Source organism: Peromyscus leucopus, chromosome 2 (genome assembly GCF_004664715.2).
Source record: "Peromyscus leucopus breed LL Stock chromosome 2, UCI_PerLeu_2.1, whole genome shotgun sequence".
NCBI lineage: Eukaryota > Metazoa > Chordata > Mammalia > Rodentia > Cricetidae > Peromyscus > Peromyscus leucopus.
This window is the reverse complement of record NC_051064.1, coordinates 110,850,884-110,866,514: the sequence shown is the minus strand read 5'-3', so window position 1 is coordinate 110,866,514 and position 15,631 is coordinate 110,850,884. Positions and strand designations below refer to the sequence as shown.

Sequence of the window (15,631 nt, the reverse complement as noted above, 5' to 3'; positions counted from 1 at the left end):
AGGCAGCGGGGCTCCCGCAGGGCCTCCCTGCCCTGCCCTTGCTCCGGTGGCTTCCAGGAAACACACTCTTCCTCCTGGGCCCCTCCTTGGTAGTGGCCCCATGACTCACAGCCAGGCTGGGCTGGCAGGAGAACGCTGCTGTCTAAAGGGTGACTCGACAGAAAAGCAGCGGGTTGTGACCAGGACCTGAGCCTACCAAGCGGCGGATGAGCTCCGGGGGTGCGGCCAGGGCAGGGCCTAGAGCCGAGCCCCGTACAGCACACCGCCGGCCCCACGATTGGCCGCTCAGGCCACGGGCCTATGGGGTGGTCCTTGCACAGCCAATCAGGGGCCCCGGGGAGTCCATTCATTCATAAAACCGAGCGGGGAAGGATCCCCTCGCGGCCCGAACTGCGTGGAACTTTGAAATGAGCGCGCCCAGTTGGGCCCAGGTTGGGGTTCCGATCCGTGGAGGTTAGCGGTGTACAGGCGCTGCCGCGTCCCCGCCCACAGTACCGGGCCCGTGCAGCCCCAGCCCGCGGCACTGGGCTCCACCCTAGGCAGGACACGCCTGCTACCCGGCTCCCGCCGACAGCTAAGAGCCACCCGGCAGGGAACAAGGCCGTGAGCCGGGGCAGGTGGCCCCGTGACGGATGCAGCCACGTGCGCAGAGGAGCATGGCGCCCCCCACGGTTCCCCTTCCCCGCATCGCCGCGACTCACGGCAGTCGTCCTCGTCGCTGTTGTCTGAACAGTCGTTGTCCTCGTCGCATCTCCACACCGAGGGGATGCAGCGCTCGTTCCGACACCGAAACTGGTCCTCTTCGCACTCCTTGACCGGCCCTGTGGGGGGAGGGGGCTGTGAGCAGGATCACCGACTCCCCACCGTGCAGCCCCGGCTGCCGATAGGTCCAGCAGGCATAGGTAGGAAAGGAGGAGATACTGGCGGGCTCCGAGGCTTCAAGCACCTTAAGCCAGAGGTAGGACCGGATGCCACGGGTTCCTCCGCTTCAGGACCGACTGATGGCACGGCAGGACCGGACCCAAGCTTGCGGCCCGTGGATATACTCTGCATTTCACACACACTCACCCTCACACACAGCTCAAGTCAGATCCACGCGGACCCAGCCTGAGGGGAGACCCGCACACGGGCAACACAGGCACCGGGTGCACCGGCTCAGTCCCCTCGCAACCTGTCACTCGGCCCGCAGGGGTCCCCGGAAATGCATTGTGCGGCTTTTGCTCATCAACGCGGCGGAGCGCGCGTGTCCAATAAACCAAACCTCTTAACCGAGACCCTGCACGACTACCCCCCGCAAAGTTCACGGGTAAGGGAGGCCCCAGAGTCCATTCCCCAAGAGCATGCCAGGAGCGGGGGCAGAGCTTCGATACCCAGAGCCGCGAGCGGGGGGTCCAGGGGGCAAATCCAGGGAGCTGGAGCCCCCGGAGCCTCCTCTCTCGCCCGGCCTCGCCGCACAGCGCCCCCTCCCCCCGGCCGCGCTTTGTTGGCGGCTCACAGCCGGCCGGGAAGAGCCGTACGCACCTTGGCCGCCGGGCAGCGGATCCGCTGCGGAGAGATGCTGGAGCTGCAGCAGCAGCAGTAGCAGCAGCAACAGCGCCAGCGGCCGGAGCGCGCCCCGCTCTGGGCGGCCCATGGCGGGCCCGGGGCTCCGGCCGCCGCGCCCCGCGCCCCCGCGCCGCCGCCGCCGCGCCTCAGCCCGCCAAGTCCTTGCCGCGGCGCCGGAGCTGCCGCTGCCGCCGCCGCCACCACCACCGCTGCCGCCCGCCCCGGCTCCCGGCTGCATTTCAAGCAGGTTCGGTGACGCTTGGCGGCGGGGCGGGCTCAGACTGGGCGCGCGGCCCCGGCCCTGGGCGGCCGCCGCCGGCGCGCGCGCTCCCTCCCGCCGTCTTCTCCGCCCCACGCTCCTCCCGCAGCGCCTCTTCTCCTCCCCCTCCAGCCCTCGGTCCCCCCTCCTCTCTCGGCGAGACCCCGGCAACCCTGCGCTCGGGGCGCTCCTGTTGTGGGCGCTGCCGACACAGGGAAGAGCCAGGCTAGGCCCTTGCCCCCTTGGTTTCCCCGCGGAGGTGGCAAGCGGGTGAGAGAAGGAGGGACGTGGAGGAAAAAAGCTGGGGCTCGAGGGAAGGTGATGTTCCAGACGCACAGGCCGGTGCAGTGAACGCGGGAAGACTGAAAGCATTGGCAGGGAGAAGCTAGGGGTGTGGGGCAGGACCTCTGCACCTGTCATGGCTGCAGATCAGACGAGTAGCTGCTTTCTACGGCCATGTGCATCTGTGACTGTTACACCCTGTGTGATCCTGGGCAGACATGTGAGGCAGCTGTCTTGCGTCTGACGCCCAGACTGTTACCCACATTCAGCCTTCTCCACTGGCCCAGACCGAGAAGCAGATCAGGGGCTTTGCAGGTATGGCAAAGAAAAAGAAAGGCAGGGACTGTGGAGGCCCAGAGGAGGGCTGTGTCATCCCCGCCACCAGAGGCCGCACCTCTAGCTCCTCCGCTTGGGCCGCACTAGCCTCTGCACAAAGAAGGCAGCGCGGCCCCACCTCTCCTACAGAGCGAAGCTTGCGCTCGATTTCAGCCACCTGCTGGTGAGCCTGGCCCAACCTTCAGAGAGTGCAATTCTTGGGCATTCGTGGTAAACCAGGCCCACTGAGGGTGCCCAGGTCCAGTGTGAAATCGGCCCCCTCTCTTCAGAAAAAAAGGGTGGACGCTGGGATGCCTAGGCCAGGAAGGCACAGAGTCAGCGGCTGTCTCTCAGTCTTACGCCTTCTCCCCAAAGAGTAGCCCATGGCTATGGCCACCCCACCAGAAAAGAACAGAGACCTTGGGGGACCATAAGATGCCCCTGCCTTCATCCCTTGATCATGTCCAGACCCCATGCTGGCGCTGGAAGTTCCAGCCACAGTGAGGTCCCTTCTGTTAGAAGATAAGAAAATGTAACAAAAACACTTATGTAGCATGTGCTGTGTATCAGGCTCTGTTCAAGGCTCAAGGCTGCAGAATGGCAAATAAGGTCCCTCCCCACCCCACCCCCGATGCTTACATATTAATCAGGAGAGAGAAATACAGGAGCAAAAAAGGGTTATTTCAGATCATCGTAATTGCTATGAAAAAAAAATAAGCAATATGAGAACATAGAGGTAATTTAGAGAAGGTGATCAGCTCAAAGGAGGTGACATTTCACTGACAGCGAGGAGCCTGACCACATGAAGGTCAGGCAGGAGGCCGTGCTTGGCAGAGAAGAGCAATGGAGGAACAGCATGGTAAGCTGGGACCTAGAGACAGGGGGGCTTTAAGGGAGTCACAGGATGGCTTTTGTAGAGTTTGGATTTTGTCCCCAGCACAAGGATACCCTCTGTGACACCCTTGGAAGTTAGGATGGAGTCCAGATTCACCCATCCAGCCTCACCTCCCTTCTACGTTGCACTTGGGCCTCAGTTTCTCCTCGGGGAGATGACAGGGAACTGGGAGTCTTAGAGTTCCTTCTAGTGCTAAGGTTTTTGCGTGGAGTCAAGTTCAGAGGCAGCAGGCTAAAAGCATTAGCCTTGGGTCTGACTGCGGGGTCTGAGCCTGCCCCTTCCCTCCCTGACTAGATGAACTTCGGCTCCTCCACTTCTGTGGCTCAGGTTCTGCAGGTAAAAGATGGGGCATCGGGGCCGGGGAGGGCAGTACCCACCACACAGGCTGCTGTGAGGTTCCGATTAGATGTGGCTGTGTAGATGAGGTTCAATTAGATTCGGCACAGTAGGTGCCGGATGAACATTAGTATTACTATTATTCAAACACCCCCCTCAAAAACCTCTGACTGCTCCCCAAACCTCAAAGAATATGATTTGCCCAGTCTGGAGATACAGTCAGTGGGCAGAGGCCTGTAATTGAGTTACTTGGGGGGCTGGGGCAGTAGGAACATAGGTTTAAGGGTGCAGAGAGAGTTCCGGACCAGTCCGGGAGGCCTCCACAGCAGGTAACCAGCGGCCCAGTTCCTGCTCCACAACCTTGCTCCTCATTCTGTCCCCGAGAGCTCAGCTTCAGGCCTTTTCCACCTTGTACCCTCTGCCTGGAGCATTCACCTGGCCTGATATCTGTCCATCCTCAGGCCTCTGCTTTCACAGCCTCTAGGGAAGCTTCTTATCTCCCTACAGAAATCCTCTGCTCCCCGAAGCTCCCATGGCTCTGTGTGTCAATCTCTCTGAACTGCCCCTTGGATCAACTCCTGTGCAGAGACCTCAGATCAGAAAGGGCTTCCTAATCCCTGCTTGGCCTCTACTGGTGGCCTGTTCAAGGGTGGTATGGCCCCATACATTTGCCCCAGGATCAGAAAGCCCACAGTCCTGGTTGGCTCTGGGCTGCGGGGGTGGGAGGGATGTAGATGATAAGACTCCATTCCTTCCCTTGAGGCTTCTCTGGTCTAAGGACCAAGACAGCTTTGGAAAGACGGTGATGTCACAAGCACCCCATAGTAGACTGCTCACAGATGTAAGTCCCCACCCCCACCCCCGTCCTCACCCCCACCCACCCCCATGCCCGCTTCTCAGGCCTGTGCCACTCAGAGAACCCAGGATGGAGACCGGGGTCCAGCTGAGCGGCAAAGCATGGAGCTCTCTCCCTGCTCCCTCCCCTCGCTTTACAGGAGTGCACCCCCATTCTCCCTGCTGTGCTGTGGGTCTGTTGCCCATCTCCTCTTGCCAGAGTCTTGTAAAAGAGATGTTCTAATTCGTGATAATTCATGGTTAAATCACTTGGTATCCATGTGGCCTCAGGGAAGTCACTTGAACTCTCTGTTTGTTTGTTTTATGGGTATTGTGTCTGCATGTATGTCTATGTATCATGTGCATGCCTGCTGGCAGAGACCAGAAGAGGGTATAGGACCCCCAGCCTGGAGTTACAAAGTTGTAAGCTGTCGTGTGGGCGCTGGGACTTGAACATGGGTCCTCCTGAAGAGCAGCAAGTGCCCTTAACCACTAAGCCATCGCTCCAGCACCTCACTTGAACTCTCTGGGTTAACTTTCTCATCTGTAAAGTGGGAACATGGCCCTGTGAAGTGACCCAAAGCCTGGTCACCTGACTTTCATCCCTGGGGCTCATGGCAGAAGGAGAGAAATGGCTCCCTCAAGTTGTCCTTCGACTTCCACATATGTGCCATGGGACATGTGGGTGTGCGCTGAAACAGGAGGATCACCACAAGTCTGAGGCTAGTCTAGGCTTTCGGAAGATCTCGTGTCAAGATAAAATGAAAAGGACCTACCACTAGCTGGGCGGTGGTGGCGGCACACGCCTTTAATCCCAGCACTCGGGAGACGGTGGCAGGCAGACTCTGTGAGTTTGAAGCCAGACAGTTCCAAATAATGAGGACAGCCAGGGCTATGTGGGGAGACCCTGTCTCAATAGATAGATGATAAATAAGATAGATAGATAGATAGATAGATAGATAGATAGATAGATAGATACATAGATACATAGATACATAGATACATAGATACATAGATACATAGATACATAGATAGACAGATAGATGATAGACAGACAGATGATAGATAGATAGATGATAGACAGACAGATGATTGATAGATAGATGATAGATAGATAGATGATAGATAGATAGATAGATAGATAGATAGATAGATAGATAGATAGATAGATAGAAATAAACCAAACAAAAAGACAATGTGGGTCTGGAGGTGGGGATTGGGGAGCAGCTCAGATGGAAGCTATATGGTCCTCTAAGGTTTATGGACTGGAGGCAGGAGGATGGCCTTGTATGGCTGTTGAGTCCGTGCTGCTAGTCAGCAAGAGGACTCAGCTTTTCACACGTGTCTCTCCCGGGGACTGCTTGAGTGTCCTCATGGCGTGTCAACTGGCTTCCCAGGACAGCTGATCCACTGGAGATCAAGGGACACAGTCGTCTTTAAACTTAATTCAATTTTCTCTTTAATGGGCACACAGAGCAAGAGGCTTCCTTCTGGTGTTTCCACGCATGCTTAGTTCTGGCTGATCCCACCCACCTCCTGCTGGTCTCCCCATCTCTGTACTCCCGTTCCCATTTGTACCATTTCAACCCCAGCAACGCCCCTTTCACTTTCTCACTTTCCTATCACATGTGCTGATAGTTTCTTCACCCACTCCCTTAAGTTCCCCTTCCCCCCTCATGGACCCCCTTCTGGGCTCCTGACCTGCACCTGGCACTCACATGCACATACCTACACATATATCCAAATCGGAAGCTAGGATCCACGTAGGAGAGAACAGGAGGTGTTGTCTTTCTGGGTTACCTCGCTTAATACCTCTCAGTTGTGGTGATGTATCGAGTACCCTAATAAACTTTACCTGAGGATCAGAGGACAGAACAAGTCACTAGATTAGACATAGAGGTCAGGCAGTGGTGGCACACACTTTAATCCTAGCACTTGGGAGCCAGAGATTCGTCTGGATCTCTGTGAGTTCAAAGCCACCCTGGACTACATGAGATTGACTCAGTCTAGGAGAGAAACAGCCAGGCAGTGGTGGCACATGCCTTTAATCCCAGCACTTGAGATCTCATGCCTTTGCTTGGGAAGCACACACACGCCTTTAATGGCTGGGCAGAGAAAGGTATATAAGGCGTGAGGAGACAGGAACTAGAAGCCTTTTCGGCTGAGGAAGCTCATTCGGCTAGAGGCCTATCGGCTGAGGAACCACTTTCAGGAGAGGCACTTTCAGCTAGGGTTCTTTTATTTTTTATTTTTGGTTTTTTGAGACAGGGTTTCTTTGTATAGTTTTGGTGCCTGTCCTGTAGACCAGGCTGGCCTCGAACACACAGAGATCCGCCTGGCTCTGCCTCCCAAGTGCTGGGATTAGAGGCGTGGGCCACCACCGCCCGGCTTAGAGCTCTTTCAGCCTGAGGAGTTGGTGGGGTGAGAGGTGGTGGCTGTGGCTTGCTCTGCTTCTCTGATCTTTCAGCTTTCACCCCAATATCTGGCACCGGTATATTTTTTTAAATTTGAGTTATACTCAGTCTCATTCTTTTTCCTGCAAATATCATAATTTCAATTTTCTCGTGTGTGTAGCTGTGTGTTTCTATGCACATGTGTGCAGGTGCATGTGGAGGTCAGAGGCCTCCTCCCACAGACATTCTTCAGAGGCCATCCGCATTGACAAAGGTTTTTTTCCTGGCTAGGAACTTGCTAATTAAGGCTGGCTGGCCAGCGAACCCCAGGGACCACCCATTTCAGCTGATTCAAGCATATGGGATCACAAGCACACACTACCATACCTGCCTGTTTATATATGAGTTCTGGGGATCAAACTCGGGGCCTTATGTTTGCAAGGCAAGCACTTTATCAACGGAACTATTTGCCCAGCCCCATAATTTCACTTTTCTATGCAGCTGAATAAAGTTCCATGTGTATAGCTGTCATATTTTCAAACTGTCAATCAATAAGTGGGCCACTGAACTGAACAGGTAGTTTTCAAAGGGAGAAGTACAAATATTCAATTAATATTTTAGGACGCATTCAACATTTTTAGCCACCAGGGAAATGTAAACTGAAACTACTTTGAGATTCTCTCCCTCGTCAGAGTGGCTATCATCAAGAAAACCAACGACAATGAATCTGATGAGGATGTGGGGACACAGGCGCCCTTATTCACTGCTGGTGAGAGTGAAACTCAGTGTGCAGGTTACTCAAAGAATGAAAAATAGATCTCTCCCGGCCTAGCTTTATAATGCTCCTGCACACACCTAAAGGACTATGCCTGTGGCAGAGATGCCTACACAGATCAGCGGAGAGCGAAAATGCGGTGCATAGACTCAGTGTCTTCCTGACCTAAGTGTTCATGTCACGTCACCATTGCTGCAGGGTCCTGGGTCAGCCTCTTCATACGGGAGGGAACGGTGGCATTTGACCACCGGGAAGCAAAGATCCCGGGAATGTCTTGCAGGCTGGCTCCTAGGGTGTGTGAGCTCAGGTTAACATAGCTGAAGCTGTTCAGAGGGCTCCAGCACATACACACAGTGTGTGAGTAATTGCTCTCATTACTGCTGCCGTCACTGTTCCTGTCTCCTAGAGAGAAAGCAGCCCAGAAGGACCCTGGGCAACCACCACTGACACAATTGCCGTTGACTGCAGGACCTTTTGTAGAGAGGAAGACACTCAGCCGCTGAGAGAGGACGGCAGTTCAAGAGTCACAGAAGAGGAGGACAAACTCAGCCTCTGTCTCTTGCTCCTCAACCAAGTAGTCAGGAGACAGCTGGGGACACCACTCCCCCCCCCCCATTGCCTCTGTCAACACTGATCCCTCTCTTTCTCCAGGTTTTCAGTCCCTGCCCCTAACCCCTGGGGTGGGATTAGGTCAGTATTTCCTGTGTCTTCTGTCATACCATTCCCAATTAAATGAGGTTTCCCATTTCCAGGAGTCTCCTCAACTACCTTCCTCCTGAGTCTTCTCTCATGATCTAGGGAGGGTTGGTTCAGGGACGCTCTTCCCAGGGATACAAACGCCAATGGATAGCCAGGCAAAGTGGCACACCCCAACACTTGGGAAGTGGCACAAGGGAACAGTGAGTTCTAGGCCAGCCTGGAGTACACACAGAGACCCTGTCTCAAAACAAGAGAAGACAAATACATAAAATGACTCCATATTCACATCTAACCTAAGTACATCTTCTTGAACACTGGTCTAAGTCACCTGCAGCATGTTTAGACTACCTAACCCAACGTGAATGCTCTGTAGATGCCCTGTTGTATTGTTTAGGAACAACAACAACAAGGAGAATATCCGTATGTGTTCAGTAGATACCTGTTTTTATATAGTATTTTGCTGTCCATGGTTGATTGAATCTGAGGATTGAAACTCATGCATATGAAGCACCCACTGTATTTTCCTTCATCCTAAGCAATAATCTCCGTGAAATCACAGGTTTGATATGTGGATTGCATTTCCAAAACACATTAAAATGACTGTGAGGCTCTGACAGTGGATGACAGAGCCTCTGTCCAGGGCATGCTTCTCTAAGGGTTGCTTTGAGGCACCCCATTTGTTCTAGGAAAAGGGGTGCAGCACCAGAGCCCTGACCACTCTGCTCATAATAGAGGGTGCTCTTCAAGGTGTCTTGGAAGTGGCCCAGGTCCAGGGACAGTCAGCGGCTGCTTGTGTTTGCTTTTGATTCAGATTACTGTTTGCTTAATTACCTTTTAAATTTAGTCTATTGTAATGTGTCCAAGTGTTTCTCCTGCGTGTGTGTCTGTGTACCACGTGCATGCTTGGTGCCTGCGGAGGCCAGAAGAGGGCACTGGATCCCCTGGAACTGGAGTTACAGATGATTGTAAGCCACTTAACATGGACGCTGGGAACTGAACTTGAGTTCTCTGAAAGAGCAGCCAGAGCTCAAAACCTCTGAGCCATCTCTTCAGCCCTTGCATGCAGTTGATGAAAAACCTAAATCACTGGGTTCCCACTTCCTTTTTCCATAGGCAGCTGCTATTAACTTGGGGCTGAATCATTTGGTAGGTGTCTACATCATTAAAAGACACAACTCTTTCTGTTACATTTATTTTAATTACTTTACTTATTTAGTGTGTGTGTGCATGCACATGTGTGCCAAGGCGTGCGTGTGGAGGTCAGAGGACAGCTTGTGGGAGCTGGTTCTCTCCTTCCACCACGTGGGTCCTGGGGACCAAGCTCGGGTGGTCAGGTTGGCAGTAGGCATGCTTACCCAGGTCATCTCACTGGCAAGGAAACAGGCAGGCTGGGTGCATTCATTTCTCTCTGCTCTTGACCATGGGTTGAGGCTTGGAGTTCCTGCCTTGATTTCCCACAATGGCGACGGTAATGTGGAATTTTAAGCTCCCTTCTCTCCTCTGAGTCACTTTGAGCAGTTAGAGCAGTGGTCCCCGACCTTCCTAATGCTGCGACCCTTTAATACAGTTCCTCATGTTGGGGTGACCCCCCAACCACAACATTATTTTCACTGCTACTTCATAACTGTAATTTTGCTGCTCTTATGAATCATAATGTAAACACCTGTGTTTTCCAATGGTCTCAGGCGACTCCTGTGAAAGGGTCAGTGGACCCTCAAGGGGTCACGACCTATAGGTGGTGAACCGCTGAGTTAGAGTGTTTTATCATAGCGACAGAAGTGAAACTAGACCAAGAGCATTAAGTGTGTTCACTTGGTTGTGAAACCATCACCACCATCCACACCCATCAAACAGTAGCTCCCGTCCCCACCCCAACTCCTGCCAATGGACCCGCTGAGCCTTGTTGTGAGTGTAGTTTTAAATTTTGAGGAGCCACGGTGCTATTTCCACAGCAACACTTCCATTTCACGTTCCCATCCACACTGTACGAGGTTTTCTAGTTTTCCCCATCTCAGCCAAAAGTTGCCAGTTTATGGATTTTTGTTATTTGTTTTGTTGAGTTTTGAAAATATAATAGCTGTCCTAATGAGTGTGAGGTTATTCTTTTAATTGTGGTTTGAATTTGCATTGCTAATGATCAGTGATAATGAGCATATTTTCATGTGCTTATTGCCCATTTGTTTATCTTGTTTGGATAAATGTCTATTCAAGTCTTTTGCTCAATTTTAAATCAAGATGGGGTGCTCTTATTGAATTGTAGGAACTCCTGAATTTCTTTTTTCCTTAAAGATTTATTTATTTATTTGTGTGTGTGTGTGTGTGTGTGTGTGTGTGTGTGTGGTCTGTCTGTGTCTGTGGAGGGATATGTGCATGTGAGTGCATGTTCCCTTGGCATCCACAGGAGGGCATTGTACCCACGGGAACTAGAGTTACAGGCTGGTTCTGAGTTGCCCGAGACAAGAACCAGAATTTAAACTCAGGTTCTCTGCTCGTGTAGTAAGTGCATGTTCTTACCCACTGAGCTACCTCTCCAGCCCAGTTCCTATAACTCATATATTAGCTCCTCATCAGTTGTAGAGTTGCGAGTGTTTTCCCCATCCTGTAGATGGCCTTTTCCCTCTGCTGACGGTCCTTTGCTAAACGTTATTTTTAAATTTTGCTGTAACCCAATTTATCTACTTTTTCTTTTGTTTGCCGACCCTTTTGTTGTTTCATTTTGCAAAGCTTTTTATACGATCATTAAAAAATAAATAACAGTCACAGTGCACCATGATTAATATTTTTCTCACACAGCTTTGTGTTTAACTTGGAATTAATAATTGATATTTTTGCCTTGGTATTTCATTTCTTGCTCAGTTTTCTTTGTTTATCCCTTATCCTCTCCAGTATTCCTCATTTGTATAAATCTCCTTAATGCAATCACACGCAGTAAGTACCCTAGAAGCTTACTCCCCTTGCATGAAGTCCCTGCTGGACGCTAGCTCTTCCTTCCTGGGTTGGTCTTGGGGGGATGAGCTCTTCAAGGTCATTTGGGGGCTTTTCTGTCTTCCCTCCTGTGCATGATCCCTCACTTCCTACTTCCCATGTCTTCTCCTATGTAGTTCTGCCCGACTTGGGGACCACCTCCCCACAGTTTTCCAAAGGAAAATGTTCTGTATCCTCTAAAACTCAGACTGACCCCATTTCCCATCCTGAGGCAGTGGCAGGGGACTCTGACTGTGCTGTTGGAAATGGGGTCTCAGGGCACACAGATCACACAGGGAACCAGGAAGAGGTCCCCATGCTTGAATCCTGGTAGCTTTATGAGAAGAGAGACCAGAGGGACACTTTCAACCATATGTTGCCTAAGCATTCTACCAGCAAGAAAGCCATCACCAGATGCAGACCCTCGATCTTGCATGAGAATCGTAAGCCAAATAAACCTCTTTCCAGGAAAACTTCCCCAGTGCTGTGTTAGCAACAGAAAACAGGCTAGGACAGGGGTCCTTATGGAGAAATGCTAAGGACCTTACCTTTCTAAAAGTGTCTCATATTTGATTGACAATTTTCCGGTACAGAATTTTAAGTTGAAAATAATTTTCTTTCTGAATTTTGGAGACTTGCTCCATTGTCTCCAGTTCCTGTCACAGAGTCTAATGACACTGTTTCCCAATCTATCAAAAGAGCCCTGTTCTTCCTCACTCGGTGTGTCTAGGAACAGGTTCTCTTCTGATCATGGGCGCATAGTGGGTCCTCTTGTTCTGGAGATCTATCAGCTTTAATTTGGAGATATTTTTCTAGAACTAATTCTATAGAGATGTTATTGTTTCTGGAAACATTTAATTACTAAAGCATTGCCACCGTCCCCCCTTAGTGCTGCTTGTCTTTGTTCACCTAATTATTGATAATTATTCATCCCTTTTTGGTTTCCCTTCTGGAAAATTTCAACTCTCTACAGAATAAATTTTCCACTTTTATCATACTTGCAAGAGCACTTTGCTATCCGACTGCTCCTTTTGGGTATTACCTTGTTCTTTTTTCATGGATACAATGCTTTCTCCCGTTTCATTGAAGTGACCCATTAGTGATGCTTTGCTGTTGCTCCTGCCGAGGTGTCCCTCACCACGTCTGCACTCTGCTTCCTCCAGCTTAGCTTTTACCCCATGACTGAAAACACTAGCCACACACTGAGAGAATTTATCACAGCATGAATAATAAAGCATTACCGCCCAGAACATATGAAGACCTCTCACAAATCACCGAGAAGACACAACTCAATTTAAAAAGAACAAGAAGAGATGATCATTTCACAACAGATGAAATAAAAATGGAAGATAAACCTAAAGAAAAGTAGTTTACGGCTAATAAAAATCAGGAAAATACAAGTTAAGAGCCAGAGAGAGCTAGGCGTGGTGGTGCATGCCTTTAATCCCAGAGATGGGAAGATCTCTGTGAGTTTGAGGCCACCTGGTGTACGTTTCAAGTTCCAGGGCAGCTAGGGATACTCAGACAAACCCTGTCTCAAAAAAAAAAAAAAAAAAAAAAAAAGCCAGAGATTTTCTACAAAAAAGGAGCCTGATGATGATAAGTACAGTTGATATGTTAATGAACACGTGCTCCTTTTTCTTTTTTCTTTTTTCTTTTTCTTTTTAAGGCAGGATCTGACTACCTAGTTCACACTTGCCTCAAAATTATCCTCCTCCTCACTCGGGATCACAGGTGTACACCATTACATCTAGCCAACATCTTCTTCTTCCTCCTTCTTTTAAATGTGTCTGAGTGTATGCCATGCTTCTTCAGTGCCCATGGAGGCTAGAAAGTGTCAGATTTCCATGGGAGCTGGAGTAATAGGGATGTGAGCCACCCAACATGGGTGCTAGGAACTAAACTTGGGTCCTCTCAAAGAACAGCAAGTGCTCTCAACTGATGAGCCGTTTCTCCAGCTCCAAACTTTAAGATTTATTTGTTATGTATGCAGTGCTCTGGCTGCATGCCAGAAGAGGGCACCAGATCTCATTATAGACGGTTGTGAGTCACCATGTGGTTGCTGGGAATTGAACTCAGGACCTCTGGAAGAGCAACCAGTGCTCTTAACCTCTGAGCCATCTCTCCAGCCGCCTTCAAACATCCTTACATACTCCTAATTCAGTGTTGGTTGCTGCAACCACTTTGGAACATTGTAATTTCATTACTAACTGCAAGGCTTAGAGGAAAAAGGAAGAATAGTTTATTAGTCAGTGGCTAGAATTATGCTACGGTAACAAACTCTGAAACCCCAGTGCGGTGACTATAAAGGTTTGTTTCTTGCTTGCACAAATACAGTGCAGGTCAATGAGTCTCCTGAGCACATCAACTCACGTTCCAATTTCTTCCCTCTCCTGGAGGGCAGGGGACAGGCTCAGGGTCTTCTTTAGCCCAAGCTGGCATTGAATTAGCACTAGAGCTGAGAATACCCTTGAACTTCTGAGGCTCCTACCTCAGCTCTCCAAGATGCTCAGTGCAAGTTCCTTCCATTTTATAAGATCTTCAACTAACGGTCATGGTGGGAGGTGGGGGGGGGGGGTGGGGGGGCAAGAAGTGCCACTCTAGAGGCAATGGAGAAGGTTGGACCTGGGACTATCCAATATCACTTCCACCCACGCACCTTCATAATAGCCCGGTTGCATGGTGTGCTGGTTCATTTCATGACTCTATAGCAGAATATCCGAGACTCGGCAGTTTCTTAAAAAGCAGGCTTATTTATCACACAGTGCTGGAGACTGAGACGTTCAAGATCCGGTGATGGAAACTGGTAAAGTCGTCATGACCTGGTGGATGGCATCACAGTGGCTGAAGTGTGTGTGAGAGAGGTAAGTGGGTGCATGGGAAAGAGGGGGGGGCACAAAAGAGTTGACCCAATTTATAACAACCAGCTTTTGTGAACACTAATCCATCCTTGCAGGAACTAATCCAGTCTTGCCAGGAAAATATTAATCCCCCTTAGAGGTTTTGCCTCCCAACACAACTACCTTGGCAACCAAACTTCAATATGAATTTTGGTGGGAACCTACCATGGGCACTTCACTACCTTGGAAGTTTAGGCTGAGAAATGCAGTCTTCCCATGGGCCCAGGAGGAAGAAACAAGGCTGGTGAGCCTGTGGTCACACTGAGTGCTCTGTTGCAGGGCAGAGGGGCATCTTCTTTGAGTCTAACATCAGGTGATGCCCAAGTCTGGGACAGGTGGGTCCTAGTCAAGGCACCCAGACTCCCAGGAGAAAAGGCCTCATCCCTGGAAGGTTTCTGCAGGATCTGAAACTCCCAGACCCCTGACCTAAGAAAGTGGACGTCTTAGGCTATCCTGGACCCTGAGGGGATGCTTGGCATCAAGGGTTTAAGAGATTATGAAAAGAAAAGCTTGCTGGGTGGTGGTGGTACACGACTTTAACCCCAGGCTCTCCATGACAACCAGCCCCAGCCTGCTCAGACCTGGAGGTGCTGGTAAGAGCAGCCACTGGTTTCCAAGGTGCTCTCCAGGCCTGGAGCAGGCGGAGGAGATGGTGTCCCAGGTCCAAAGGTCTGCTGTCCTCAGCAACAGCTCTCTTGCTATCACACCAGAGAAAGATACCACCCACCTGGGTTGGCTGGGTCCTGTCATTTTCTCTGGTAGCGGGAGAGAATGGGGACAGTTAACCAGCTTGGGGGCCCAGGGATCAGAACTACCCTGGGAAGACTGGCTCACCAGGTGATTTCCTTCGTCTCTCTGAACCTCCACTTTCCCATCTTTAAAATGGGTGGAATGATCCCCAAGAGGGTCCCATGAGATAATGAGCCTAAAGAGGGATGACTGTGGCCTCTGGGTCCAGGCTGTCAGGCTCTGTGGACAGAGGCCTTTGGGCTCCTGCTCATGAGAGTAGGCTCCTTATCTAAGGGCAAAGGTGATGGAAGCCTGGGTCAGCAACTCACTGGGTGAGAGGGGTCGTGAGCACCAGGGGGAAGAAGAAATCACCACAGGATACCCTCCCTCTCCGTAAGATCCTAACAGACATGAGTGTCATGGGTCTCTTCATCAGAGAGAGGTAGCAGCCTGGCTTCTTAGGCCCTGCCATCCAGGCCTTCTGCAAGAAAAATAGGAATCCTTCTTAAAGGTGTCCCGTCTACCCTGGCAACCAAACATCAGTGTGAGTTTTGGTGGGAACCAACAGCTAAAAGAAAATCTTATCAGAGATGAGGGGAAAGGCCTGATGCCCAAGGAACCACTGCAGAAAAGATGCTGATGTTGGAAAAGGCACTCTGAAGACTCGTCATACACATCTTCTGATGAGGCCCAGCAGGGTGGGAG

At 50.9% G+C, this 15,631-nt stretch overlaps 1 protein-coding gene across 12 annotated transcripts in view; it reads right to left on the bottom strand.

The window, feature by feature from the left end:
• Lrp8 (LDL receptor related protein 8) overlaps window positions 1-1,652 on the bottom strand; it is a 71,671-nt gene extending 70,019 nt beyond the window's left edge. For all 12 annotated transcript variants that reach the window (XM_028888357.1, XM_028888401.1, XM_028888408.1 and 9 more), the window contains exons 1-2: window positions 1,522-1,652; window positions 702-821 (exon numbers count right to left, since the gene is read on the bottom strand). In XM_028888357.1, coding sequence (XP_028744190.1) covers window positions 702-821; window positions 1,522-1,633 — 232 coding nt within the window. In that variant the 5' untranslated portion in view covers window positions 1,634-1,652. The remainder of the gene's footprint in view (window positions 1-701; window positions 822-1,521) is intronic.
• Window positions 1,653-15,631: the final 13,979 nt, after the last annotated feature.